At 50.8% G+C, this 25,661-nt stretch overlaps 1 protein-coding gene across 1 annotated transcript; it reads left to right on the top strand.

Annotated features, from left to right (window-relative positions):
* The first annotated feature begins 657 nt into the window (after positions 1–657).
* GMPS (guanine monophosphate synthase) lies at positions 658–25,526 on the top strand. Its single transcript, XM_039713640.1, has 16 exons — positions 658–785; positions 6,175–6,356; positions 10,304–10,418; positions 11,555–11,652; positions 12,595–12,698; positions 13,313–13,506; positions 14,126–14,291; positions 16,342–16,493; positions 16,869–17,042; positions 17,768–17,873; positions 18,416–18,531; positions 19,479–19,604; positions 20,453–20,568; positions 21,843–21,973; positions 23,649–23,821; positions 25,000–25,526. Exons 1-16 carry the CDS (start codon positions 759–761, stop codon positions 25,099–25,101), a joined length of 2,082 nt encoding a protein of 693 aa, XP_039569574.1. The 5' UTR covers positions 658–758; the 3' UTR covers positions 25,102–25,526.
* Positions 25,527–25,661: the final 135 nt, after the last annotated feature.

The raw sequence follows: 25,661 nt of genomic DNA on the forward strand, positions 1-25,661 counted from the left end.
TACTGCAGACCTGTCTGGACACAGTCCTGTACCATGTGCTCTGAGATAACCCTGCTTGAATGCCAGTGTAAATAGAATGTAAAATAATGACACATCCCAAAAAACAACAGACCCGATTTTGAACAAAACCTGTACATTTCTATCAATCAGCCCCAGGACAGAACCATTTGGAATCTGACAGCAGAACCCGACGCTGGTGTGTGATTTCATCTTGACCAGAACTCCTTCATCCAGCCCTTCCTTCTTTCCTTCCATTTACACTGACGCTCGGGGGAAGGCACCAGACCGGCCCCGGCACCGCTCCAGGAGGGTCCCACGGATGCAGTCACGTTCTGCGGTGTCCGCTGGGGAATCCACCCAGCGGGCACAGCAGGCTCAGTGTCCAAGGCCGGGACGGGATGGAGCTGGCCGATGGAAGCCGTCCCTGCCCACGGCAGAGGGTGGGACGGGAAGGGCGTTAAGCTCCCAGCCCGGAGCAGCCAGCGATCCCATGGTACACGGGATGCTCACGCACAAACCCCGCTCACTGCAGAGCTCTGACTGCCTTTACCCTGACACCGAGCACAACGAGCCGCCGGAGCCCAAGCCCGCGGGGGTGCCGGGCTCTCGGGCCGTGTCCCCGTCCCGCCCCTGACCCCGCCGCCGCTCCTCCCCTTCCGCCGGAGCGGCCGTGCCGGGCGGCTCCTCCTCCCGCGGGCGGCATTAGCTCATCGGCCGCGGCTCCTCGCGGCCCTTTCTTCGCGCTGCCCGCCGCCCCCATGGCCCTGTGCAACGGGGACACCAAGGTCAGTGCTGCGGCCCGGCCCGGCCCGGCCCGGCCCGGCGGGCGCATGGCGGGGCGCCGCGGCCCGAGAGGGGAGCGGGGCCGCCCGCGCCGCAGCCGCAGCCCTGGCTGCTGGCAGGGCGCTAATTCATTAATTAGCTGCTTAACCCCCGAGCGGGGCTGCTCTAGCCCCAGCCCCGCCCGGCGGTGTCCCCGCTCGGGGCCGGGGCTCGGCTCGTTCAGCACGGCAGGGCTCCCCCTCAGCCCCGGCCCGGGCGCCGCCGCGGCCGCGTGTCCGTGTGGCCCGGGCACCGGGGCACCGAGCCGCGCGCCCGGCAACTTCCAGCTCCTTCCGATAGTGCAGCTTCCCAGCCGGGCTGCCCGCAGCGCTGCTGGGCCGGGATAAAAGATCGTGCTGGTTTCTTTATCGAGTTTGTGGAAACCCGCGGCTCGGGGGGGTTGAGCGCTGGGTTTCGGGCAGCGAGCTCGGTCCCCGTGGAAGTTTTCTGACACGGTTTCCTTGGTTCACAACCTCGCCTCCTGGCCGGGGCTGCTCCTCTCCTCCCTCCTCGGCTGTCTCGTTATCACAGCAAGAAGCTGTGCCTCTGGAGGGTTTTTGAGTGCCCGGCTCATCCCTGTGTGTTTTCTGGCCCGTTTTTCCTGGCCAGGGCTGCTCCGGTTCTCCCTGGCTGTGGGTGTGCGGATCCGGCTCATCCTGCCCCAGCGGGAGCAGATTCTGCAGGGACCGGCTCCCTGCAGCCCACCCACACCTGCATGAGACTCGTGTCTGCTAAAGCCCCCCTCACAGGAAGATTTGGGGGCTCTTGTCTCGGTCTTGGGGATGGCCCGAGAGTGAGGGAGCTGCTTTCCTGTTATACTGTGAAATATGAGTGAGCATTCTTAGACCTGCTTAATTTTAGTACCACGGGGAAACAGTTAAACTCTTGTAAAACCTGTGCTGGCTTGAAAGTGCAAGATCAAGGCTCTTGGATTAGGCTTGTCCTGAGTCACCAGTGTGGGTGAAAGCTTGGGGCTGAGGGCTCGGACAGAGGAGCTGCTGCTACATTCCAGTACTCCAGAATGGGACTGGTCTGTATAGAAATGTGGTTTATAAATTGCATTAATGACCAACCTGCAAGCATGTGGCTGTGTGAAATGCTGAAAAATCCCCTGATTCTGCACAAGTGGGCTGCTTGGAACTTGCATACTCCGTTTAAGGCACTAGGTAGGCACGTGAGGAACAGGATTTGTGGTGTCCTTGGGTGGTGACCCAAGCCTGGTTCCAGTTCTCCTACCTCAGCTCACTAGAGATCTCGGAATTACTTGGTTTTGGCACAGGAGAACAGCAGTGATGGAAGATTTTGTCCTTTAGTGCCAGTGTGGTGGAGCTGAGCGGTGGAATGAGGCTGGCAGCACAGCTGGGGTGACCACACGGCCCAGGTGGCACGTGGCACCTCGGTGCCATGTCTCGGGTCCGTGGCGTTCAGGGTGATTTGAGCTAGCTGAATAGAGACTCTCCTCTCTGGCTGTGCACGTGTGTTTAGCCCTGTTTTCAGCCCTGCTCTGGGCACAGCAGCACGGTGCCTGTGCCCAGTGCCTGGACAGCCTGGGCCTGTCAGAGCAGTTCACAGCAGGTCTCAAAACCAGCACGTGCTCCACACTTGTGTGCAAATGGACCAGAAGACAAGGAGAGCTAGTTCTACCTGTACTGAGGGGAAAAAGAGCTTTCACTCGAGGCTGCTGAGCCCCCATTAGGAGGAGGGGCTGGCTCCATAAGCCCCGTCTGTCCCTGCAGGAGCTGGGCTGTCTGGTGCCTCTGGTGCCTCTGAATCTCTGCCCGTGTGTGCAGAGCTCAGCTGCCATGCTGGCTGCACATGAGCAGCATCTGCTCCTTTTTGGATTTCATCAAATGAAGTTTCCCGTGGTAAATTGGGGTTTAAAACCCCTAGCCTTGGAACTGTGCCTTTCAATAAGTAAAGCCAGATCCTGTGATGACTTTGCTGCCTTTTTTCCTTTCCTCTTTTTGCCTGTGATTTATGGTGGTGTACACTGGGCTCTCGTAGTTCTGAATCCCCTTAGTTCTACTTGTCTGGTGAGTTCACAGGAGTCTGGATTGCTGTCCTGCCTCTGCTGGGACCTGAGGGAGGTGCAGCTTCCGGACACAGCCTGACTCGTGCTGTGCTTTAGCAGTGCTCCTGGTGTAACCTCAGCCTCTTTCTGTTTTCACACTCCTGTTTCCCCCACAACTGTTGCTCATGCCTTGTCTGGTGAGTTCACAGGAGTCTGGATTGCTGTCCTGCCTCTGCTGGGACCTGAGGGAGGTGCAGCTTCCGGACACAGACTGACTCGTGCTGCTTTAGCAGTGCTCCGGTGTAACCTCAGCCTCTTTGTTTTCACACTCCTGTCTCCCCCACAACTGTTGCTCATGCCCCCATTAACCACACCTGCCTGCCCAGAGCATCTCAGGGTAGGGCACTGAAAACCAGATTTATTTATTTATTAGCTACGGGTGTGGATGCTCGGCTGTCAGTCCAGCTGAGCTGACACCAACAGTACTTCTGTTTAGTCTGTTTTTCTGAGGGGGCTGCAGAGCTCTGGCCCTAAATGACACAACCTACTGCTCTGAAACAATTAAAGACTTGAAATAAAAAAAATAGCACTGCCAGGAATAGTGTTTTCCCCGAGGTGGGCTCAGGAAAGCACAGGGATGTTGGTCTGTGTGGCAAGAGCTGCTAATTTAGAAATTGCCAGGTGAAAATGCCCAGAACCACTCTAAAAGTGATTCCCTGCCTGCACTGGAAGGGAGGACAGCTCAGGTGACTCTGCCTCCCTGGGGGTGTGGAGGGGTCTTTGCTGCAAAGTTTGCTCTCTTCCAGCATGTGTACTTTTTGTTGTGTAACCCAGGACTCAAAGTCATTAAGAGCTCCCTGTCAGGCAACTTGGCTGCCAGCTGAAGGGCAAAAATTAAATATCTGATTTTAACCTGGATTTAGGCTTTTGAGGGATTTAGCACTATTTTTTCCCCACTTATGTCCTTTAATTAAGATAAAACCTCTTCCAGCTGGTGTGAACTTTGGACATTTCCAGTGTGTTCGTTGGGAGGCTGTGTCCCAGCAGCATGATGCTCTCCAGAATCACCTGTGGCTGCCCTGGGGTGAATTCCTGCCCCAGGTGGAGGTGCCTGAGCAGCAGGGATGGGAACACAGGCGAGTCCTGGGCTGGAGGTTCTGCTGCCTGCTCCAAACGAGCAGAACCACTCCAACCTGCCATCAGTAAAACTTGAAATGGAGCTCCAAGGTGTTAAAGGCAGCTTTTGCCAAAGTAAAACCCTTCCCAGTCTGTCCTTCACCGAGCTGCATTGGCAGGGACAGGGTAAGCTCTAAGGGAGGGGAAGAACACCTAGAGAGAAGTCAATTCTTTAGGCAGTCAATTCTTTAGATTTTTGGTGTTAGAGCATGGCTGTTGATTCTTCCTCGGAGATGCTCTGATAAGGACATTTCCATGGAATAGCTGCCTCTCCTCAGAAGTTTCTTTAATGAAGAAACTCAGCTTTGTGTTTTTTAGCACTCTTGGCTGAAGTTGGCCAAGCAGCTCAGGCGTGAGGGGCTCAGAGGGAACCACTGCTTTGTTCTGGTGTGCATTCTGCTCAAATGCTGCACTCAAAATGTGTTGGGCTTTTTTTTTAAAATCATTTAGCAGCGACATTTGTTCTCAATTTCCCCTTTTTATTCTCTCCAGGAGGTAATGTCAAGTGAAGTTCAGCATATGAGCCAGCGTGACGGTGGAAAACAATTTTTGTTTGGTTTTGTGCTGTTTTGCCCTAAAATCATTTAGCAGCGACATTTGTTCTCAATTTCCCCTTTTTATTCTCTCCAGGAGGTAATGTCAAGTGAAGTTCAGCGTATGAGCCAGCCTGACGGTGGAAAACATTTTTTGTTTGGTTTTGTGCTGTTTTGCCTGAGAAAAAGGCTAATGCTCTCAGTTCTCATGGGCTGTGCTGGGGTTCGTGTGGAACTGGAAAATGGAAAAAGATGGAGAGGCTGCAGATGGTGATCAGAGCATATGAGCTCTTGCGTGTGGGAAGCTCTGCTTTCATTAGATCATTAGCATTTTTCTTCCCTAATTTGTGCCCTGTTTGGTTTGGGGGATGGGGATGTCGTGTCTGTGTGTCTGCTTGGGGTGGATGTTCTGTGCTGGTGTCCAGCACCTTTGTCTTGCCAGTGCCTCAACTGGTCCTTCTAATCTTCAAGATTTTTTTTTTATTTTTTTGCATTTTGAAGTTTCTTGGCTGGTCTTTATAATTTTTATCATAAATTAGCATAGCTAATTAGCAAAGCCTCGCACATGTTAGTTGTTAAAGAGATCTGGCTTTGTCAATGGGCTGTCAGTGTAAAGCCAGAGGAGGTTTAGGCTGGATATCAAGAGGCATTTCCTGACAGAAACATTTGTAAAGCATCTAGGGGGGCTGCCCAGAGTTGTGGTGGGGTCACCATCCCTGAGAGGGTTCCTAAAATGTGTGCAAGCAGCACTTGAGGGCACAGGTCAGTGGTGACAGGGTGGTGGGGTTGGGTGGACAGCTGGACTCGGGCCACTCGAGAGGCCTTTTCCAGCCTCGTGTCTCAGTGACCCCATGGGGCTGCTGAGTGGGTGTGGGTGACCCCGTGGGGCTGCTGAGTGGGTGACCCTACAGGATTGCTGGTGTGGCTGTGGGTGACCCCACGGGATTGATGTTGTGGATGTCGGTGACTCCACAGGATTTCTGATATGGGTCACATGTTAGTTGTTAAAGAGATCTGGCTTTGTCAATGGGCTGTCAGTGTAAAGCCAGAGGAGGTTTAGGCTGGATATCAAGAGGCATTTCCTGACAGAAACATTTGTAAAGCATCTAGGGGGGCTGCCCAGAGTTGTGGTGGGGTCACCATCCCTGAGAGGGTTCCTAAAATGTGTGCAAGCAGCACTTGAGGGCACAGGTCAGTGGTGACAGGGTGGTGGGGTTGGGTGGACAGCTGGACTCGGGCCACTCAAGAGGCCTTTTCCAGCCTCGTGTCTCAGTGACCCCATGGGGCTGCTGAGTGGGTGTGGGTGACCCCGTGGGGCTGCTGAGTGGGTGACCCTACAGGATTGCTGGTGTGGCTGTGGGTGACCCCACGGGATTGATGTTGTGGATGTCAGGATTTCTGATATGGGAGTTGGTGATTCCATGGGATTGCTGAGTGGGTTTGGGTGATCCTATGGGATTGCTGAGTGGGTGTGGGTGGCTCTGTGGGATTGCTGAGTGGGTATGGGTGACCCCATGGGATTTCTGGCCTGGGTGTTGATGATCCTGTGGGATTGCTGAGTGGGTGCAGCAGTCCCGTGGGATTTCTGGCTGGGTGTGGGTGACTGTGGTTCCTGCCTGGGTGCCGTTACAGCCCGAGAACGCCGGGGCAGAGCTCAAGGATGGGCAGCACCACTACGAGGGCGCCGTGGTGATCCTGGACGCGGGCGCGCAGTACGGCAAGGTCATCGACCGGCGCGTGCGCGAGCTCTTCGTGCAGTCCGAGATCTTCCCGCTGGAGACGCCGGCCTTCGCCATCCGCGAGCAGGGATTCCGGTAGGACCGGCCCTTCCCGGCCCTCGCTGCTTCCGTTCCGCGCTCGGCTCCTGGGCCCTGCCCTGCTCTCTGTTCTGTGCTCAGCTCTCATTCCTTCCCTGCTCTCTGTTCCGTGCTCAGCTCCTGTTCCTTCCCAGCTCTCTGTTCCGTGCTCAGCTCCTGTTCCTTCCTTGCTCTCTGTTCTGTGCTGAGCTCCTGGGCCCATTCCCTGCTCTTTGTTCTGTGCTCAGCTCTCGTTCCTTCCCTCTCTCTGTTCCGTGCTCGGCTCCCATTCCTTCCCTGCTCTCTGTTCCCTGCTCAGCTCCCATTCCTTCCCTGCTCTCTGTTCCTGCCCCTTTCCTCCCTCTGTTCCATGACCATTCCCTGCTCTCTGTTCCATGCTCACCTCCTGGGCCCATTCCCTGCTCTCTGTTCCGTGCTCAGCTCTCGTTCCTTCCCTGCTCTCTGTTCTATGCTTGCCTCCTGGGCAGTAGCTCTAATGTTGCAACAAAGCACACAGTATTCTCTATTTCTTCACCTAGGAAAAGCCAATTCTTTATTCACGTAACTCATTTTATGCAGTTTTCACAGACCATGTGTTCAGCTCCAAATGGCCGGTAGTTTTCTTGCCCAATTCATTGGTTCAAAGGTGTTTCTGTGTGTACGTGGTAAGATTCTCTCTTCACCTAGGTGTTTACATTTTTTGAAGATTGTCTCTTCACCTAGGTGTTTGCATTTTTCTTTGTGGAATTTTGTGGGACAGATCTTCTGTTATTACAGGTGCAGCCTATTTTTCTCACTAGAGTAGGTTGTTGTGCTAACTGCTCCTTATTCCTTTGATTCTTTCTTGTGGGAACTTACAAGCCAGCTGGTTAGCTGCACTTAGAAGAAGCAACAGGCTTAAGCCCTGATTTTATAAGGCCTTTCTTTTATAATATCTCTGCCTGTATACAGGAATCTCTAATGCCAGTGGTGTGAATGATTCCCTCCTGTGGCCGCAGGAACACCTGAGCTGTGCTGGGGACACTTGGGCAGAGATCCATCTTGTGCATTTGTCTCTCCATGCTTTTTTGTACATTTGTTTCCTAATGTCATTTTGATAATTTCAATTGCAGAGCATCATTCAAGAGGCTGCATTTTAACTGTCTGCCAAAATGTAGATGATTTTGCTGTTTTACCTGCTGAATATTTTGTGGGCTTCTAGAATTGTTTTTACTTAGTTTTTTTTTTTTAATTAGACTAACTTGGGTACTCAAGGTATTGTGGTAAATCGTGCCAGATGTTCCTGGGAAGCAGCTAAAAAAATCCCTAATTGACACTGCCACTTATTGTTTGCAGCAAAGTCTCACAATTACTCAGTACTTTGAACATTAATTTTTCATGTTTTGTTAGGCTTTTTGGGATATACATCTATGTGTGGAAAATAAATACCCTGAAGTCTACAAATCATCAAAGATTTGTATTTACTTGTCATTTTGGTACAAATCCAGAAATTTGGTGCACGTGGGATTTTGGTTGTGTTCTAACAGATAAGACAGTGCTGCAGAAGTGCATTTTTCCAATCAGTGGTAATTAGTGAAGCAGTAAATAGTTTGTGTTGATGCAGGTTTGCAGTGGGAAGAATTCAGAACAGTTGAAAGTTCTTCAGAGTATTGGGATTAGTCCTGTGGGAGCTGTCATTCCAAATAGTTGCTCTCTAAAGTGTGGCAGAGCCTCTTCACCCAGGTCACTTCTCAAGGTTGGGGGGTGGTTCCAGGTCACCCAGGCTGGTCAATGATTCTGTTTGTGTCCACAAAACCTGTTTGTGTCCGTGTCAGCCAGCAAACCCAACAGATCAACAGCTGTGGCCTCTGTAAGGCTGAGTCTGTGGGTTCCCTGCAGGGTTTTGGTGCTTGTTCCATGTCCTGGGAGCAGCCAGGCTCCCACGCTGCAGCTCGTGGGTGGAGTGGGTGAGGAGCTGCCCCTGGGCTGGGCTTTGGGGTGGCAGCAAGAGGACACATTTTGCTAAATGATGTTTACATGTTGTGTTTGAAAAGGCAGCTCCACAGTGTTCAGAACACTCTGCAGTGACAAGTGTCACCTAAATGTGGCATGAACAGGAGCATTTCCCACAATGTCCTGGCTCTGGATTTGGTCTGGGCCCTGGCACTGAGCTCTGGCAGGAGTCCTGACCCTGGGGAGTCAGTGCACACATTTCCCCTGAGTGTTTTCGTGTGGTTCCTGAGGTGCCTGCAATGCAGTGCACAGGGGCTTGCCAGGCTGGGTCAGGTTGTTTGGGAAGGGTTCAGGCTAAACCAGAGACAGGGATGTTCATACCAACACAGACAAATGTGCAGGAGATTACAGAGAGCTGCAGCAAAGCTTGCACAGTCTGCATCCTGTGCAGGTTCTGACTACTCTGCACAGCTGAGAAGATGCAAGTCCTTTTCTCAGCCTCAACTCTTTTTTATTTTTAACTTCAGTACTTGGGCACATTGCAGACCTCTCTGTATTAGGTCAAATTTCAACTGGTATGGAAAAAACCCAGGTGTTGAAGACTCTACTTTTTGACTAGAAGAGTGTGTAACTATTTTGACTTCTCATCAGAATGTTCAGTCTATAGGTGTGGCTGTATTCCTTCAATTCCTTCCTGGAATCCCAGGGAGCACTGGAGCTGTGTCAGGGGGGTTTTGGGTTGGAGATTAGGGAAAGGCTCTGCCTGGGCTCCCCGGGAATGGGCCCTGAGCTCCAGGAGCATGTTCTGTGGCTCTAATTGATATTAAATAATGTTCTGTACATCTGGCACTTGAGCAGATGCTTCTGTGCATGGAGTTATTTGGAGCAGGAGCACCAGCAGCCACAGAGAGAATTCAGGCTCAGGAAATGCACCGTGTCTCCAGGCTGAGCAGAAGTGCAGGAGCTGCAGGGAGGAGCTTTCAGGATGGGTCAGTGTAAAACTGCACCCACGTCAGCTGTGCTGGTTCCAGAGCTGGCCTGGAGATCCCAGCAGGCAGGGGAGCAAATGCTGCCTCTTCCAGCTCCATCCCTCCTGGCCTGGAGGGCTGCAGGTGACCTTGGAGCCAGGGCTGGTCCTGCAGGGCTGTTCCTGCTGGTGGCATGGCAGGAGTGGGCAGCACAGCCCAGAAAAACTCACAACCACAAAAACTCTGCTTTGCCAGGACTTGTGTGGAGCTAGTGCTGGGGGAATGATTAAATATGTTAAATCCCATTTGTGCAACCCCTGTCTGGTTTGGTTTTGCCCTCCTGGCTCAGAACAAGTTTGATGTTCTCTGTGTAACAAACAGTTCTGAGTCCAAGGTCTGGCACTGCCCTGCCTGACCCCAGGACCAGGCCAGAGGTGTTGCCCAACTGGTGCCTCTGCAGTTCATGGGCCTGTAAATCACTGTGCTTTGCAAAAACCCTCTCTTCCCCTTTGAGATGGTTTAATTTGCTTCAATAGTGTGCAGTATTAACTCCAAACCCTACACGATAGCATGCATTGTGCTTGTAATTCTCAGCTTGTTGCTGATGCCATCTCTGCATAACCAGCATGGATGATGGGACTTTTTTCAGCAGATTTAGGAGCTAGGGAGTGGGTTTTTTGGCTGCAGGTTTCCTCCAGATGTCACGGACTTCATAAATTGTGTGTGTATATATATATATAAAAATATATATATCTTGGTGCTAATACTCCACATTTGTCCCAGCCATCCTGCTTCTCTCATAGCTGATGGTTGGCTATGAGAAATTTAAAATACAGGCACTTTTTAGGATGGTTTATATTTGACTTTGCCTAAACTGGGGAAATCCCTCCCTGAAAACCTGCTGGGTTTGACAGTAAAAATCAAGGTACTGATACCTGTGTTAGAACTGATACCTTCTAACAGACATTTTAAGAGTGGTATGAGACAGTGCCAATGCTTACAGTAAATAGATTTCAAAGTAACCAGAGTATTTGGATTAATGATTTCTTCCTGTTCTGCCTGCAGAGCCATCATCATATCTGGAGGACCAAACTCTGTGTATGCAGAAGATGCACCATGGTTCGACCCAGCCATTTTCACAATAGGAAAGCCAGTGCTTGGGATCTGCTATGGGATGCAGGTGCTGTTGGGAGACAACCCAGAGTCCTTGGGGCTGGGAGACACCTCCAGGAGCGAGTCCAGGCACTCTGTGCCTGTGCACTGCCTCCTTGCAGGCCCCATTCCTGCATGGGCTGGAGGGCAGTGCTGGAGGAGCTGCTCCTGAGGCAGAGCAGAGCCACAGGAGCGTGCATGGATGAGCTGAGCTAGGTGTGCTCCTCTCTGGGCTCTGCCTTACCTTGTAATGCCCTAAACTGAAGGAGGGCAGATTTGGATTAGAGATCAGGGAGAAGTTCTTCCCTGGGAGGGTGGGAAATCCCTGGCACAGGTGCCCAGAGCGGCTGTGCTGCCCTGGATCCTGGCAGTGCCCAAGGCCAGGCTGGACAGGGCTTGGATCCCCCTGGGTTTGTGGAAGGTGTCCCTGCCCATGGGGAGGTGGAATGGGATGAGCTTTAAGGTCCTTCTGACCCAAACCAGTTTGGGATCAGTTGCATAAATGGTTTTTCTTTGCTGCAGCACTGAACTGAGCTCCACACTCCCTGGTTTTGTTAGGGTAAATACAACCTGTCAGTCACTCATTAATTCTGCCCAGCTGGTGCTGAAAAAGGCACCTCTCCTGCAAACAAGTGGAGCAGTGTGTCAGGCAAGGGCTGTTACTAGCAGAGTTCTTAAGAGTGCTTAACACTCCCTCACACAAAAAGAAATAACCCTTACTTCCCTTTGGACTGTGGTGGTCCTGCAGAGATCTGGTAGATCCCAGCTGGGCAAAACAAACTTCCAGGGAGGCAAGGGCTGCTTTACGTGCATGACTTCTGCTCCTGCATCTTGGTTTTTCCAGGGTTAGTCCCAGAATAAAACTAAGGGAGTAAACTCAGGGTTTTGACGTGGCCTCAGGTACTCAGCTGGTTTGCAGAGCAGCCATTTCTGAGGGAAGGAGCTGCACACTGTGGAATAGACATTATTTTGCAAATCTCTGCCTGTGGGGTCCTGCTCCCTGTGTGTGGCAGTGCCCCCAGCTCTGCTGGCAGAGAGGAACGAGCCCAGTACAGAGCCAGGATTAACTCTGAAGGGAATTCTTACAGCTTTGGCATGTGGTGAGGTGTTGGCACTCCTAGTGAGGGGTGCAGGGGGTGCTCACAGGGTCCCTTTGCCCTGCAGATGATGAACAAGGTGTTTGGAGGGACGGTGCACAAGAAGAGCGTTCGGGAGGATGGAGTGTTCAGCATCACCCTGGACAACACCTGCTCACTCTTCAGGTGCACACACTTCTCCAGTTATCAGAGCAGTATCAGCCTGGGAATGGGTGTCTGGATGAGAGGAAGGTTATTTTTTGAAAAAAAGGCAAAACTAGCTGATAATTTCTAATAAAACTTTTACAAATGTGGTCATGAATAAGCAAGTTACTCATTGAAACAAATACTTAGGGATAACTTTCTAACTGGCTCTAAAAAAGCAGATTTATTTCCTGGGAATATTGTATAAACTCCTTATTTCAGAGTCTTCACTGAGACACTGTAAGTGCACCATGATCTGAGAATATTTGAGTTAAGCTCTTGTCTCCTGCTGTGCACTGCTCTTGTATTTGTTGGTGCCCATCCAGTTTTGGAAAGGGCACAGAAAATTCAAACCCATTCCTCTTCTGCCTTCCTTTAAAACTGCTTTTTGACGTTTTATAAACCAGAATTACATTACCTGATAATTCTGTTGATGGCTTTCAAGTTCCTTGTGAAAATGTGACAGTTTACTCATCCCTGGCGTTGCAGTTTTATCATCTTCCCTCTGTGGGGCTCCTGCAGAATGTCTGATGTGCCCACATTGTCCTGAAAACACATAGTTTTGAACAAGAAAAGTTCACTTTAGTGAAATAAAAGGCAAGACTCCCGTTATCCTGACTGATCCAGATGGCTCCCCATGTCCCAGAGGGGATTTCAGTGCTGGGGTGCCTGTAAGGAGAAACCCACAAACCCTCAGAAGTGAGGTCAGTTCCCTCTTGCAGGAGGGCTGTGTTGGACACAGGCTTGGGCAGCCTCTGAGAGCTGCAGGTGGCTGTTCTGGGAAGGAAATCCTGCAGACATTTCAGATGTCCTGGTCTGTCGAGATGTGCTTTTGTTGCAATTCCTCAGGGCATCTCGTGGAAAGGCACAGAGTTAGGTCTTTGTTCTTTCTTGAATTGATTCTGGTTTTTAATCCTGGTTTAGAGGCCTTCAGAAGGAAGAGCTGGTGCTCCTCACTCATGGAGATAGTGTGGATAAAGTTGCTGATGGATTCAAAGTGGTGGCACAGTCTGGGAACATCATAGCAGGTATGTATTTTATCCTGAATTTGTCTTCTGATAATGTTTGGTAAAGAATTATGGCAGACAGGAGTTAGAACGAAATAGGAACGGAGTAATAGCTGTTGGTATTTAATGGCCAAATAACATTTAAAAAATTTCTGCTGTGTCTGTATGTCAAGCTGTCACCATAATAAAGAAATAGACTTTAAAAGCAATGATCCTGATTTAAATGTTGTTAAAGTTAACATTATTTATATAGTTTATATTTTTTTAAAGCATGCATGTGTTGTTTGTCATAGAAATAAAATATCCTGTGCCCTTAAGGCAGGGGAGAGGTAGGCCTGCACTGTGGTGTGCAGTGCCAGTTGGGTTTGGGTTGTGCACTGTTAAATTATTAAAGCTTTATTAACTTGTTACTGTATTTAATATTGCATGAATGTTCAACTGAGCAAGGGTAATGTAGGTACTGAAATAATGTAGGTACAGGGCTTTAACATCACACAGGAAATTGTGGGGCCTTAGAATTTGGGGTTTGAAAGCCACTGGAGTTACCCAATCCCAAAGAGCCACTCGGGGGCTCTTGCTTGGCTTGGCTGTGCCTTCAGCTCCAGCTGAGTTATTGTTGTTCTGCCATGTACCAGGCATAGCAAATGAGTCTAAGAAGCTGTATGGAGCACAGTTCCACCCCGAGGTGAGCCTGACGGTGAACGGGAAGATGATCCTGAAGAACTTCCTCTACGACATTGCGGGCTGCAGCGGCACCTTCACCGTGGAGAACAGGGAGCTCCAGTGCATCCAGGACATCAAGGACAAAGTGGGCTCCTCAAAGGTCCTGGTGAGTTGGGGGCTGCTTGGGGTTGGTGTGGGAGGTGGGGCATTGTGGTGGCTTGGGTCCTGCACGCCCAGGTTGTGGGGGAGTGGCACAGCTCGGGCAGTGCACTGCAGGTGGGTGGTGTGCCCTGTTACATCAGCCTCCCCCAGCCAGCTCTCATAAGCTCTTGGAGGTCTACAGCACACCCAGGATAGCTCAGCTACCTTTGGAGGCATAAAAAACAGCAGGATAGCTTCTGTTGCAGTGTTGGAAACAAAAAGGTTTAATAAAAGGCAAAATAACAAACAGAAAAACCTAGCCAGGTGCAAGAGGTAAAACTCCTGGTAAAACACCTCACAAAGTCAATTAGTTTTTGTTCACTCCTTTGTCTGGTAAATTGCCCCGGTGGGACTTTTTGGGCTTCTGTCCAATTAGCTATCCTAAAGTCTGAGGTGAAGTCCCCAAGGTCCTGTGAGGTGTCTTTTCACCTAATCCATGAGAAACTTTTTAGGGTGATAAAGGACGGTTTCGCCACTCCCTCAACAAGGTGCACACTGCTGCAGTGCCCTCCCCTCCCGGTGCTGTGTTCGCCGGCTGTTCCCAGCCCCTCTGACCCGGCCCTGCCCCGTGCTGTCCCTGGCAGGTGCTGCTGAGCGGCGGCGTGGACTCCACGGTGTGCACGGCGCTGCTGAACCGCGCGCTGAGCCGCGAGCAGGTCATCGCCGTGCACATCGACAACGGCTTCATGCGCAAGAGGGAGAGCCAGGCCGTGGAGGAGGCCCTCAGGAAGCTGGGCATCCACGTCAAAGGTACCTCCTTGCTGCTCCCGTTCCTCCCAGCACCGGGGTTGGGGTGTTTTGTGGGAACTCAGCACCTCACTCCGGGTGTCCAGAGCTACCGAGACAGCCCTTGGGGGGCTCGGGAGCCCTGGGATGTTGCCAAAAGTGCCTGGTGGCTTGACTTTGATCCTTCTAAAGAAATGACACCTGAGTGTGAGGAGACGAGAGAATTTCAAGTTTGGATGGTGAGGGGGTGATATTCACTGGGTGAAACATAGATTTTAATGCACTGTACAGGGGGGTTTGGAATCCTGTACATGGGGGTCAAGAGTCCCAAGATGGAGGGATTTGGGCATGCCCTGTCCTTCTTTCTTCTCCTTGGCATCCATGGCGCAATCCATGTGGATTGGCTCATGGTGAAGGTACACTTGCTAACAAGGATGAAAGGTATTGGAACTAGAAGGTAAATATCTAATGCGTAGTTTTCACTATAAAAGAGACAACCGCCCCATGGGCGGGAGAGAGTGCCCTTGGCTGTCTTGCTGGTCAGACCTCGGCTGGACAGACAGAAAAACTTTGTAGATAAGGAACAATAAACTCAACTGAAGACTGAAAAAGCAAGAGTCCAGACTCCTTCAAAGCACAGCCTGCCCAAAACCACCTTTTCCCGTGCTGGGGCAGGGACAAGTGACAGCCGACCCGACAGTGTTTCCCCAGAGCCAGCCCTGAGGGTCGGGTGTTGCTGAGCTGCTGCTCCCAGACTCTGGTACCGAGGCGGGGTCAGTGATGTGGAGCTGCTGAGCACGGAACTGAAACCTGGAGTGTCAGGCCGTGTTTGCTGGATGGGAGCGTACAGTGAGCTCCCCATCTCCTCAGATGCTGGTGTCTGTGCAGGTGGGGCCCAGCAGAGCAGGGCATTTGTGCCGGGGTCACTCCTCTGCTGAGGGATCCTGTTCAGCTGCTGCACAGCTCACTGCATTTCCATTTGCTCCAGTGTCTGATAACCACTTCAGGCTTCATTTCTTATCCTGAGTCTCTTTGTCAACTGTGAGCTCGTTTGGTGACTGAATCCTACTATAGCCAAAAAGATTTTCAAAGCATTTCTTCTTGCTTTGAAAGAGGTGCATTTTAGTGGTTTTGGAGTGACCTTTTGAGAACAAGGTGTTGATTGGCCAGAGGCTGGACTCAGTGGTCTGGGAGGTCTTTCCCAACCTTTATGATTCTGTGAAGGAGTTGACTGAGAGAGCAGCAAGTGCCCAGAGGTGGCTGATGAGAAGGCTCAGAGGTTTTTGGTACCTCCTCAGGTATGAGGAGGTCAGAGAAGACCAAGTTGGTGGCAGCAGCACGAGCTTTCAGTGATGCCTGGAGAGCTCCTGAGCCCTAGCTGCCTCTTCTGGGGCTCTGTGCCTTGCCCAGGGGCTCTCCTGTGCTTCCCACAGCCTGGCCTGCAGTGTCCTGAGCTTCATTCTAAACACATTTCTCTACATTTATTTTTACTTTTTTTTTTTTTTATTGGGAAGTCCATGTCATATTCTTGCAGTGTGTGGAGCAATAAACCTGGGCTGTGGCAGGCAGCCAGAGGAGCAAATTGAGGGAATCCCTTTGCTGCAAATGCTCCTGCTGTAGGTCAGGGAGTTCAGTGCTGGTGAAGGATGCCAGAGAGCCTCCCAGCTGATCTCTAGCTTGGGAGCCTCTCTAAATTAAGTGGCATAATGTAGCATGAGTAAATAGTGCATCATTTAATTTTGGTTGCAGAAAGGCCTTGGGGAAACACTGTCTGTAAACTATTTAAAGCAAGTAAATTATAATCTGAGACGGAAGCAAGAACTGGACTTTCATGTGGCTGCCCAATCTCACAATATGGAAAAAGTAATAGGTTAGTAAGAGAAATAAAAGGCTCTTGTTAAAATTAATTTTTGTGGTACTGAGCAGCCCTATTCAATGCAGTTAATAGTCAAAGGAAATTACTTTTATTTTTGGGGTTTTTTTTAAAGCAATAAAGTGAAACTTCTATTTTGTTACCTGCACAAAAGTCTTTATTGATTTTGTAAAAAAACAATATCCCTGTGATTTCCTGCAGTGGTGAATGCAGCCCATTCATTCTATAATGGCACAACAACTCTGCCCATCTCAGACGAGGACAGAACTCCACGTAAAAGAATTAGCAAGACCTTAAATATGACTACAAGTCCTGAAGAAAAGAGAAAAATTATCGGTGACACCTTCGTTAAGGTAATGTTTATTTGCTGTTTGGTTGAAGTTTTTAAATTACTGTGGTTCCTGGGTACATCTTTTAGTGTTTAATCAGGGGTGGTGGTTAATTAGTGGGTGCTTGTGTGAGCTGTGGATGAGCCCAGAAGCCTTTGGGAAGGGACTGGGAGAATATTTAACAGGCACTGAAGTTCCTGTATTCTGGGGATGTTTTCTCCACTTTCTGCTCCACACAAGATGGGGTTACAGGAGTGTTTCAGCAGTGGGGCTGTGGCACTGTGAGTTTGCTGGCTGGTTGTGCTTTTCCAGCTCCCTGCTGTAAAAATTCATTAATTCTTGAGGCCTTTGACAGCCCCAGCAGTGCTGGCACTCTTCCTCTTTGTGCCCCTCCTGCAGATTGCCAACGAGGTCATCGGGGAGATGAACCTGAAGCCCGAGGAGGTTTTCCTTGCCCAGGGCACCCTGAGGCCCGACCTGATCGAGAGCGCTTCGCTGGTGGCCAGTGGCAAGGCCGAGGTGATCAAAACCCACCACAACGACACCGAGCTGATCCGCAAGCTGCGCGAGGAGGTGAGCTGGGGCTCTGTGCCACAGCCCTGCTGCCCCTGCTGGCTGTGACAGGGCCCTGAGTCCACTGCCACTTGTGATGTGTGCACTCCTGCTGTTTATCAGATAGACAGACCCAGGGGCTGTTTGTGTGCACTCCAGAGAAGCCTTTAAGCACTTGCTGTGCACAGCTCCTTGGGGTTAGCATGTCAGGCAAAGGTGGGAGGCTGCCTGCTTTGCCCTTCTGGCCCTGCAGTGGTGAGTTCTCAGAGGATAACACACTTGGAGAAGGAGCCAGCACAGCAGAGGAGCTCAGCCAGCAGTCTGGTGGAAGGTGCTCAGTTGCCAGCTCCCCACAGGGGAGAACTGCTGATCCCGTTTCTGATACTGATCCCTGCACACAGTGTGCTCCAGGCTTTGGGCTTGGTCTGAGCACCCAGCAGAGACAAGAAAGGTCTGAATTCATGCAGGCAGAGCCAGCTTGGCCTTCCAGCTCTGCCTGCTCTGCTGGAGCCACGGATTCTTCTGGCAAACCTGGGGCTTCCTGGTCTCACCCTCTGTCCTGCAGCTGTGCTACAAAGCCCACATTCACTGGGAATTTCTTTCCAGTGTTTGTGGAATCACTAGCACCGGTGCTCTGAGGTCAGGCCAGTTTAGGTGCCAGAACCTAAACATTTGAGGCTTTTTGTTTGGATGTGTGAGCTAGAGTGTAAATTGCCTTCTTTTTTGTTTTGTTTTTTAGGGTTTAGGGCAAAGTAATAGAACCACTGAAAGACTTCCACAAAGATGAGGTGCGAGTGCTGGGGAGAGAGCTGGGTCTTCCTGAAGAGCTGGTTTCCAGGCATCCCTTCCCAGGTATGGAGCTGCTGGATCAAAGCAGTGCTCTTCAGCAGATCCAGAGTAACTGCAGTATAAAACTGATCTTTAAACACAGAAAAAAATCAATTTAGGCTTTCAATTAAGCACCATCTTTAAAGAGAAGATGACTTGAGAGCAGCTTGATAAATACACATAATGTTTTATGATTAAGCCTTTGTTTGGCTTTGGTGGGAGAAGCCAAAGGAGGAGTTCTCAGTAAGTGCAGTGAGCTCTGCCTGAGCTGCCACGTGGATCTGACCTGGAATAATGGCCTGGCTCTGCATTTCCAAGGGACTTTTGCTGTCTTGAAAGTAAATACTCAACATTTCCAACACGAGAAACCAGCAAAGAACTAGAACACAGCAAAGTTGGCAGTTGTGTGTTGGTTCCTTTCTGTCCTTGAGGGTGTTCAGACAGCTGAAGCTTGGATAGAATGGCAGAAGGCACAGAGCTCAGTGACTGGCTCACTGCTCCACACTTCCAGCTGAAAACCAGCTTCCTGTTATTTGCTGTAATATTTCTTCAACGTTGCTCTGCAGGTCCTGGCCTGGCAATCAGAGTGATCTGTGCTGAAGAGCCTTACGTGTGCAAAGACTTCCCAGAAACAAACAACATCTTGAAAATAGTGGCAGATTTTTCTGCCAGTGTGAAGAAGGTAAGGAAAGCCTACATTTTAATTTTGAGTGATGGTTCTGTAGTGACCTGCAGGGAGGTTTAGTCTGCTGAAAGGTTAAAAGGAGGTTTAGTCTGCTGAAAGGTTAAAAGGAGGTTTAGCCTGCTGAAAGGTTAAAAGGAGGTTTAGTCTGCTGAAAGGTTAGAAGGACTGGTTTGTGCTCCCTGAGGAATGCTGCCTCCAAGTACAGCTCCTCTGAAGCTGTTCAGTGGAATTTTTAGTGCTGTGACTGGTGCAAGTGTTTTGAACCATTTCTGGAAAATGGAACTTTATTTACCTTTTGAATAACAAACAAATTCTGTTGTAGTTAAAATCTGTGCAGATGAGCTCACACAGTGGCAGGAAAAGGTCTTCCCTCCCTGAAGGAGTTGTAACACCCTGGGTTTGCACAGCCCAGAATCACCAGGGGTGTAAATGCAAGTGCAGGAGCCAGGAGCTGGCCAGGTGCCCTGATCCAAAACCTGGAATTTCCAGTGGCTGATGTTTGACTGCCCCATCTCCTGGCTGTGCTGACCTTTGTGGTGGCTGTCAGGCATTCCTGGGGGCTGCTCTGAGGTGTGAGTTCAGAACAACTTCCAGAACCTTTTGGTAAATCTTGGAGGGCAGGCATTTCCGTCTGCCTTTCCTTTAAAAGATATGGAATTGTGGTGCCATAAAACTGCAAAGTGCAGCTTTGTGAAGGAGAAAATGAGCACAGGAAAAGAGATGGCCTTGGAGAGCTTCAGCTTAAAGCACAGTGTAATCACAGAGAAGTGCTTCAGCTGCTATTTAATTGTCAGATGAGAGGTATGCTTTAAATAGTTCCAAGGGGCAAATGTAGACTAAGCAAACAGCTATTTAAATTACAATTTTATTTGTGTGGTGCAGGCTCTGTTTGAGGGGCTGGGAGCTTTGTTTAATTCCAGTTTCTCGTCCTGCCTCCTTGCCAGCCCCACACGCTGCTGCAGAGGGTGAAGGCGTGCACGAGTGAGGAGGACCAGGAGAAGCTGATGCAGATCACAAGCCTACATTCACTGAATGCCTTCCTGCTGCCCATCAAAACCGTGGGAGTGCAGGTACGGGGCTGGCAGCTGTGCTGCCAGGGCAGGCTGGCCCTGGGGAGCCCCTCTGCTGCTGCAGGGCTGGCAGTGCAGCCTGCCTCAGCAGGGCAAGCTGGAGAGGCCATGCCAGCCTGTCCTGGTGCTCCCTGAGCTCGGTGCCAGGGGCTCTCTGGGGCATTGCCCAGCCTGGGGGTCACTCAGCAGCAGCTGCTGCAGCCCCTGAGCTCTGCTGTCACCCTGCTGTTCCCCCTGAGGCCCAGGAGAGCTCAGCTGCCCTGGGTAAAACCTCACTTTGCTACTTTTGGCCTGCTTGTTGCCCTTTCCAGTACTTCTGTGAGCTGTGCTAATCCCTCTCCTTGGAAAGGGGGGAGCTGGAGCAGTGCAGGACACTGGGATCAGCTGAGTCCCCTGCCCTTCCCTCCCTGTGGGACAGACACAGCCAGTGCAGGTGCAGGGCTGGCACTCATGGAACTGGGTGCAGTAACTGAGATTTCCTTCCTGAGCATAGAGCACCTTGCTCTGCACCCTCAGTGTTGAATTCCTCCTTATAGTTTATCTTCACCTGCCTAATGCTGCACGTGGTTCTTTGCAGTCAGCTTTGGTTACTGTTTCAGGCTGCAGTGTCATCAAATTTCTGTCCTTTGTCACCAAAATGCCAACACTGGCCACTGTAGATGAGTGTTCCCAGCCTGAACACTTCCTTTTACAGCTCTGTAGTTTCTGACCCACTCAGTCTCTCACCAGCTCAGTGTGTGCTGAATGTCATCCCCAGCCGTGCTGCTGTCACCTGCAGGATGGCCAGGAGGGGCTGTGTGTGGTGTGGCAGCAGGGCTGGCACTCAGTGTGGCTGTTTGTGTCCCCAGGGCGACTGTCGCTCCTACAGCTACGTCTGTGGCATCTCCAGCAAGGATGCTCCCCACTGGGAGTCCCTGATGTTCCTCGCCAGGCTCATACCACGCATGTGCCACAACATCAACAGGTGAGTCCTGAGCTGCCTGCATTTTAATTGTCCCATTCGTGTGTGGGAGTTCAGCAGGTGCAGACACTGCCCTGGTTCACCTGGCTCTGATGTTTGTATGTGTTGGACAGGTGTATCATACAGAGGCCACAAATAGGCACTACATCAACATGTGGATTTATTTCCAGCTTGAAAAGAAATTGCTGGCCTATATCCTTGGATTAGGCAGCACCCACTGTAATTTATGCAAATCTCTCCTGCAAGGCCCTGGGCTGGGGCTGAGCTGTGATTGCTGCAGTTTGCTTTGCCTTTGTGTGAGGAAGGGATTTGTGTGGGGCTGTCAGTTCTCATGGCACAGGGAGAGCTCCAAAGCTGGGCAGTTTGATCTCAGTTGAGCTCTCTGAGGATACATTTTCTACCCACTGGAGCCCATAAGTTTTCCAGCAGCTGAAGGTGCTTAGACATGAAATCAGCTCTGGAGAATTACACCCTCCTTGCCTGGCTGTGGGATTTCTGCCAGAACTGCTTAGAATTGCTTATAGCAAAACTTCATTTTCTCACATAAGTGACACCTACTGACAGAGCTTTTACTCTGAAAGGTGAGACCTGGAATTGCAAGGCACCTGTTTAAATTAAGTGCAGAGGGGACAAAAGAAGGCATAAATCAGGATTGCCTGTGCAGTTCCAGAGTATGTCAAAAAATGGAAATGAAAGCCAGTTTCTGGCTTCAGAGCACTGCTGATTTCTTTAAGCTGTGCTGGGTTCAGCAGTGCCCTCCTGAGCATCCCACAGCTCTGGGAGCTCTGCTCTCCCAGGGTCTTTGCAGGCCCCTCTGCTGCTCAGGCACACTGAGGAGGGCTCCTGCCCAGCCTTTGTATTCCACACAAAAACCCACGCTAGAAACTGGCACATCTGTGTGGTTTGGACCTTGGGCAAGTACTCCTGGTGTGTGTCTGCAGAGCCACACAGCTGCTGGGAGCACCTCGTGGTGAGGCCACCCAGCTCTGCCTCTTCTGCAGCTCTGAAAGGCAAGGAGTGACATTAAAAACACGAAGCTGATGTGGCTGCTCTGAGTTCAGACGATGTTTTGTTGCAGGTGTACTTGTGCAGATTTATAAACTTCAGTTAGTGCCCTGTGCTGAAAACCCTTCATTAACAATGAGGTGCAGCATTCATGGGGGGTTTGGTGCTCTCCTGGTAAAACTGAGCAGAATGAGACGTGGTGCTGTTTTCTAGCCCTGTGCTGGCACTGCAGCTGCAGGCTGGAGCAGTGTGGTTTATTCTGTGTGTTGCAGAGTGGTGTATGTGTTTGGGCCCCCTGTCAAGGAGCCCCCCACGGATGTCACCCCCACCTTCCTGACCACAGGAGTGCTCAGCACTTTGCGGCAAGCTGACTTCGAGGCTCACAACATTCTCAGGGAGTCTGGTAAGTGCTCCACCTCATCCCAGGGCTCAGACCCGTGTTTCCAGATCCCTGCAAACCCCGTGGGGGTCATCAGGGTGGTACTGGCAAAATCTGCAAGCTGCTATCTCCAAAACAGTGATCAGTTAGTGGAACAACAGTGAAAAGTTGTGGAAGCTGATGGTCAAAGGCCAGGAATTAATTTTAGGGGGTTTTGAGGACTGACTTGCTTCTGACACATCTTGAAGCTCAAAGCTGTGGTCCTTCACTGCAGACTTGTGCACAAAGCACTGGCAGGCAACTCAGTCACCCAAATCCCTTCTCTTTGCTGAGCTCGGTGTTTACCTGAGGTGAAGGAACTTGCCACAGTTTTTCCATGGTGTTGGTTTTGGGGAAAGCCCAGATGCCAGGTTTCTCATGGGGGTGATGCTCACAGCCCCTCGGGGTTTCAGATTTTTTAACTTGAAGTCCAAGGTGCAGCCCCAACCCTGCAGAGCCAGGGAGTGTGGAGTCCCCTGGATGTGCTACACAGGCAGATCCTGGGAATAAACAGTTCTGAGGTTCAGCCTCTTCAGTTTTCTACTTAATTACCTTTGGAGATGTGATCTGTGTGGGAAGCACAGCATCAGCCCTGCCTGTATTTGGTATAAATCAAGTTACAACAGATCCCTCTCTCTGAGGATCCATACTCAGTTTGCAGAGCTGTGTGAACAGAGTTTGTACAGAATTAACCTCAAAAGGCTGAGATAACACTGTTGGCTGTGTTGGTAAAGCTGTAGCTGTGTCTCGCTAACTTTTGGTGACACTTGGCTCTGTGTGAATGAAGTGCTCCTAAAAATAAGCCTGGAGCTGTGGCTTAGTGAGAAAACCTCCCTGTGCAGCAGCTCAGGCCAGGGCTGGCACAGGGAGGGAGCCTGAGCACCCTGAGCTCCTCACACCTGGAGATTGGACCTTGAGCTCCTGGAAATGGGAAAGTGGGGAGCTGTGCACTGCCTTTCAGGAGGAGATGTTGAAAAATGAGGGAAATGTGACTGTCTGGAGTTACCTGGCCACCACCAGGCAGGGATACTGGAGAGCTTTCTCAGTGTTTCAAACACTGTTCAAAAAAGATTTCAAAGATTTATTTGGGAATATCTCTTTATTGGGCTTGATATGGGGACTGATAAAAGCCCCTGGTTTTATGTTATGTGGGAAGGAAAGTGGCTCTTCTGTTGATTCACAGTGAAGTACAGGGATAACACAGATTAGCTGAGATTTTTCTGCTTGCCTGCAAAGGCTGAGGATCATCTCAAGTGGCAATTTATAAAATCTCAGAATGGTTTAGGCTGGGAGGGACATTAGTGAACATCTGCTCCAGGCCCTGAGGACACCTTCCACTTATCCCAGGCTGCTCCAAGCCCCATCCAGCCTGGCCTTGGACCCTCCCAGGGATGGGGCAGCCACAGCTGCTCTGGGAACGTGTGCCAGTGCCCTCCCAGTGCTGGTTTGCAGCTGTAGAGCTGCACCACTGCTGTGAGCCTGGGCTGGGGGACCGGGGGGAGCAGATCCCAGGGTGGGGGAGCAGATCCCACGGGGTGAGGGAGCAGCTCCTGGCTCAGAGGTGGGAGCTGTGCAGGGGGAGCTGTGCAGGGGGAGCTGTGCAGAGGGAGCTGTGCTGCACCGCTGTCACCGTGGTCTCCGTGTGCCCCGTGTGCTGCAGGCTATGCAGGCAAGATCAGCCAGATGCCAATAATCCTGACCCCGCTGCATTTCGACCGGGACCCCCTGCAGAAGCAGCCCTCGTGCCAGAGGTCAGTGGTCATCAGGCCCTTCATCACCAGCGACTTCATGACGGGCATCGCCGCCACGCCGGGCAGCGAGGTGCCCGAGGAGGTGAGGGCCCTGCTCCTGCTCCCAGCCCTGCCCGCTGCTCTCCTCTCACCCGCTGCCTCCACCTTCCGTTTCGTGCTGGTTTTCTCTGTTTTAATCAATCAGTAAAACATTTGGTGTTCTGGGAAGAAGAGCTAACAAGGTGAGGGGCCGGCAGGTGGGTATGACACACTCAAAGGTGTTCCAGCACAGCTGAGCCAATACTCCCAGCTAAAGAGGAAAGAATAGCCCAGCCATTCCTGGGATTTGGAGTTTATTTTTGCATCAGTAATTGGAAATTTCCTGACGTTAGGAATTGCCTTTGTTTAGCACTTCTGCTTTTACTGCAGTTTAAACATGCAGTTTAATATCTCAGTGTCTTGTTTGCTCTTTAGGTCACTAAAAGGACTTAAGAGTCAGGTTCAAGCTTTTTTTTCCCCCCCCCAACTTTATCCATGTCCAGTCAAGTACTTTGTCCCTCTGGGAATGTGCTGTAGGAGCAGGATTGACCTTTTATTTTAAACAGACTTCAGGAGCATATGAGCATTGTTTGGTAATTGTATATAATTGAAGTCCTCTACTTTAAGGTAGCCTATCCATGAAAAGAACAGCTCAGGTTGCCATGTGAACTACTATCCCATTGTATAAAATGAGGATTCATTTGACCTCGGTGTTTGTGTTTTAAAACAACCAAACACCACAAAACCCACCCCCAAACAAAATCCCTGCATTCTTCAAAATGAAAAATGGTCATTTTAAGGCTAGGTAGTAGTGTGGTGACTAAGTAATAAAGGTTATCGAGAATAATAATATTTATGGGGGAAATAATAAAGTTTTTCTATATAGAGCAATGCAGTGTTAATTTGTGCTTTCTCTGTAAATAAAACAGCAGGTCATGTAAGTGGTTTTGGGAATTGGGGCATTTTTAAGGAAGCTGAACTTCTCAGATTGATCAGATTCTCCCCTGGAATATTGCTGCTAACATGGATTAATTGTGAGCTCTGGAAGGAGGCTCTCACTGGACAGCAGAGGTTTCTTCAGCTGATTTTGTTCCCTGCCTGATGGCAGTGTGCTGGTGCCAGCAGGCTCTGGTGTCCAGCACAGCTGGTGTCAGCAGCTTGCCCTCCAGCTTTTCCAGGGTGGTTTTCATCAGGTCTGTGTCACACACGTTTCTCCTGATAGCTGTTTGCCCTCCACCACAGGTGGTGTTGAAGATGGTGGCAGAGATCAAGAAGATCCCTGGCATCTCTCGGGTGATGTACGACTTGACATCCAAGCCCCCAGGAACCACGGAGTGGGAGTAACCCGCTGTTCCCTACCCAAGTACTGTGTGCAGTCTAAACCATATCAGAAACCATTCCCAGTGTTGACATGCAGTACTGTGAAGGTGGCTGGAGCTGCTGCAGGGCACGGCCTCCTCTGCTGGGGCGTCAGCCCGGCCCGGAGCTGCGCTGGGCCAGGGGCTGAGGACTCTACGGGTAAATGACGGTGCCAGCGCTGCCAGGCCAGGCCCTCTGCTCTGCCTTTGCCTCTGCAGTGCCCCCAGCTCCCCGCGTCCCCTTCCCCGTCATTTCGGTGTCTCTTTGTTTTTGTACACTGTGTAAAAAGAAGCAGTTTATTTACTTCTGCCGAAAGCATTGTTACAGCCCGGACATGCAGGAGGAGTTGATTCTTTGTGACCAACCGCTTTGGGACGGATTTATTATAAATAAATATTTTGCCAAATGGAGGAGTGGGTGCTCTTGAGTCGTGGGGTGGCTGTGGATGCAGAGTTCTGTGCCCTTGTTCTGTGCTCCTGGCCATGGCAGCGAGGGGGAGCAGTGCTGGCCTCTCCTGGCCCTGCCGTGTCCGTGTGTCTGTCCCT

The sequence above is a fragment of the Passer montanus genome, unplaced genomic scaffold (assembly GCF_014805655.1).
Source record: "Passer montanus isolate IOZ18808 unplaced genomic scaffold, ASM1480565v1 scaffold29, whole genome shotgun sequence".
Lineage (NCBI taxonomy): Eukaryota > Metazoa > Chordata > Aves > Passeriformes > Passeridae > Passer > Passer montanus.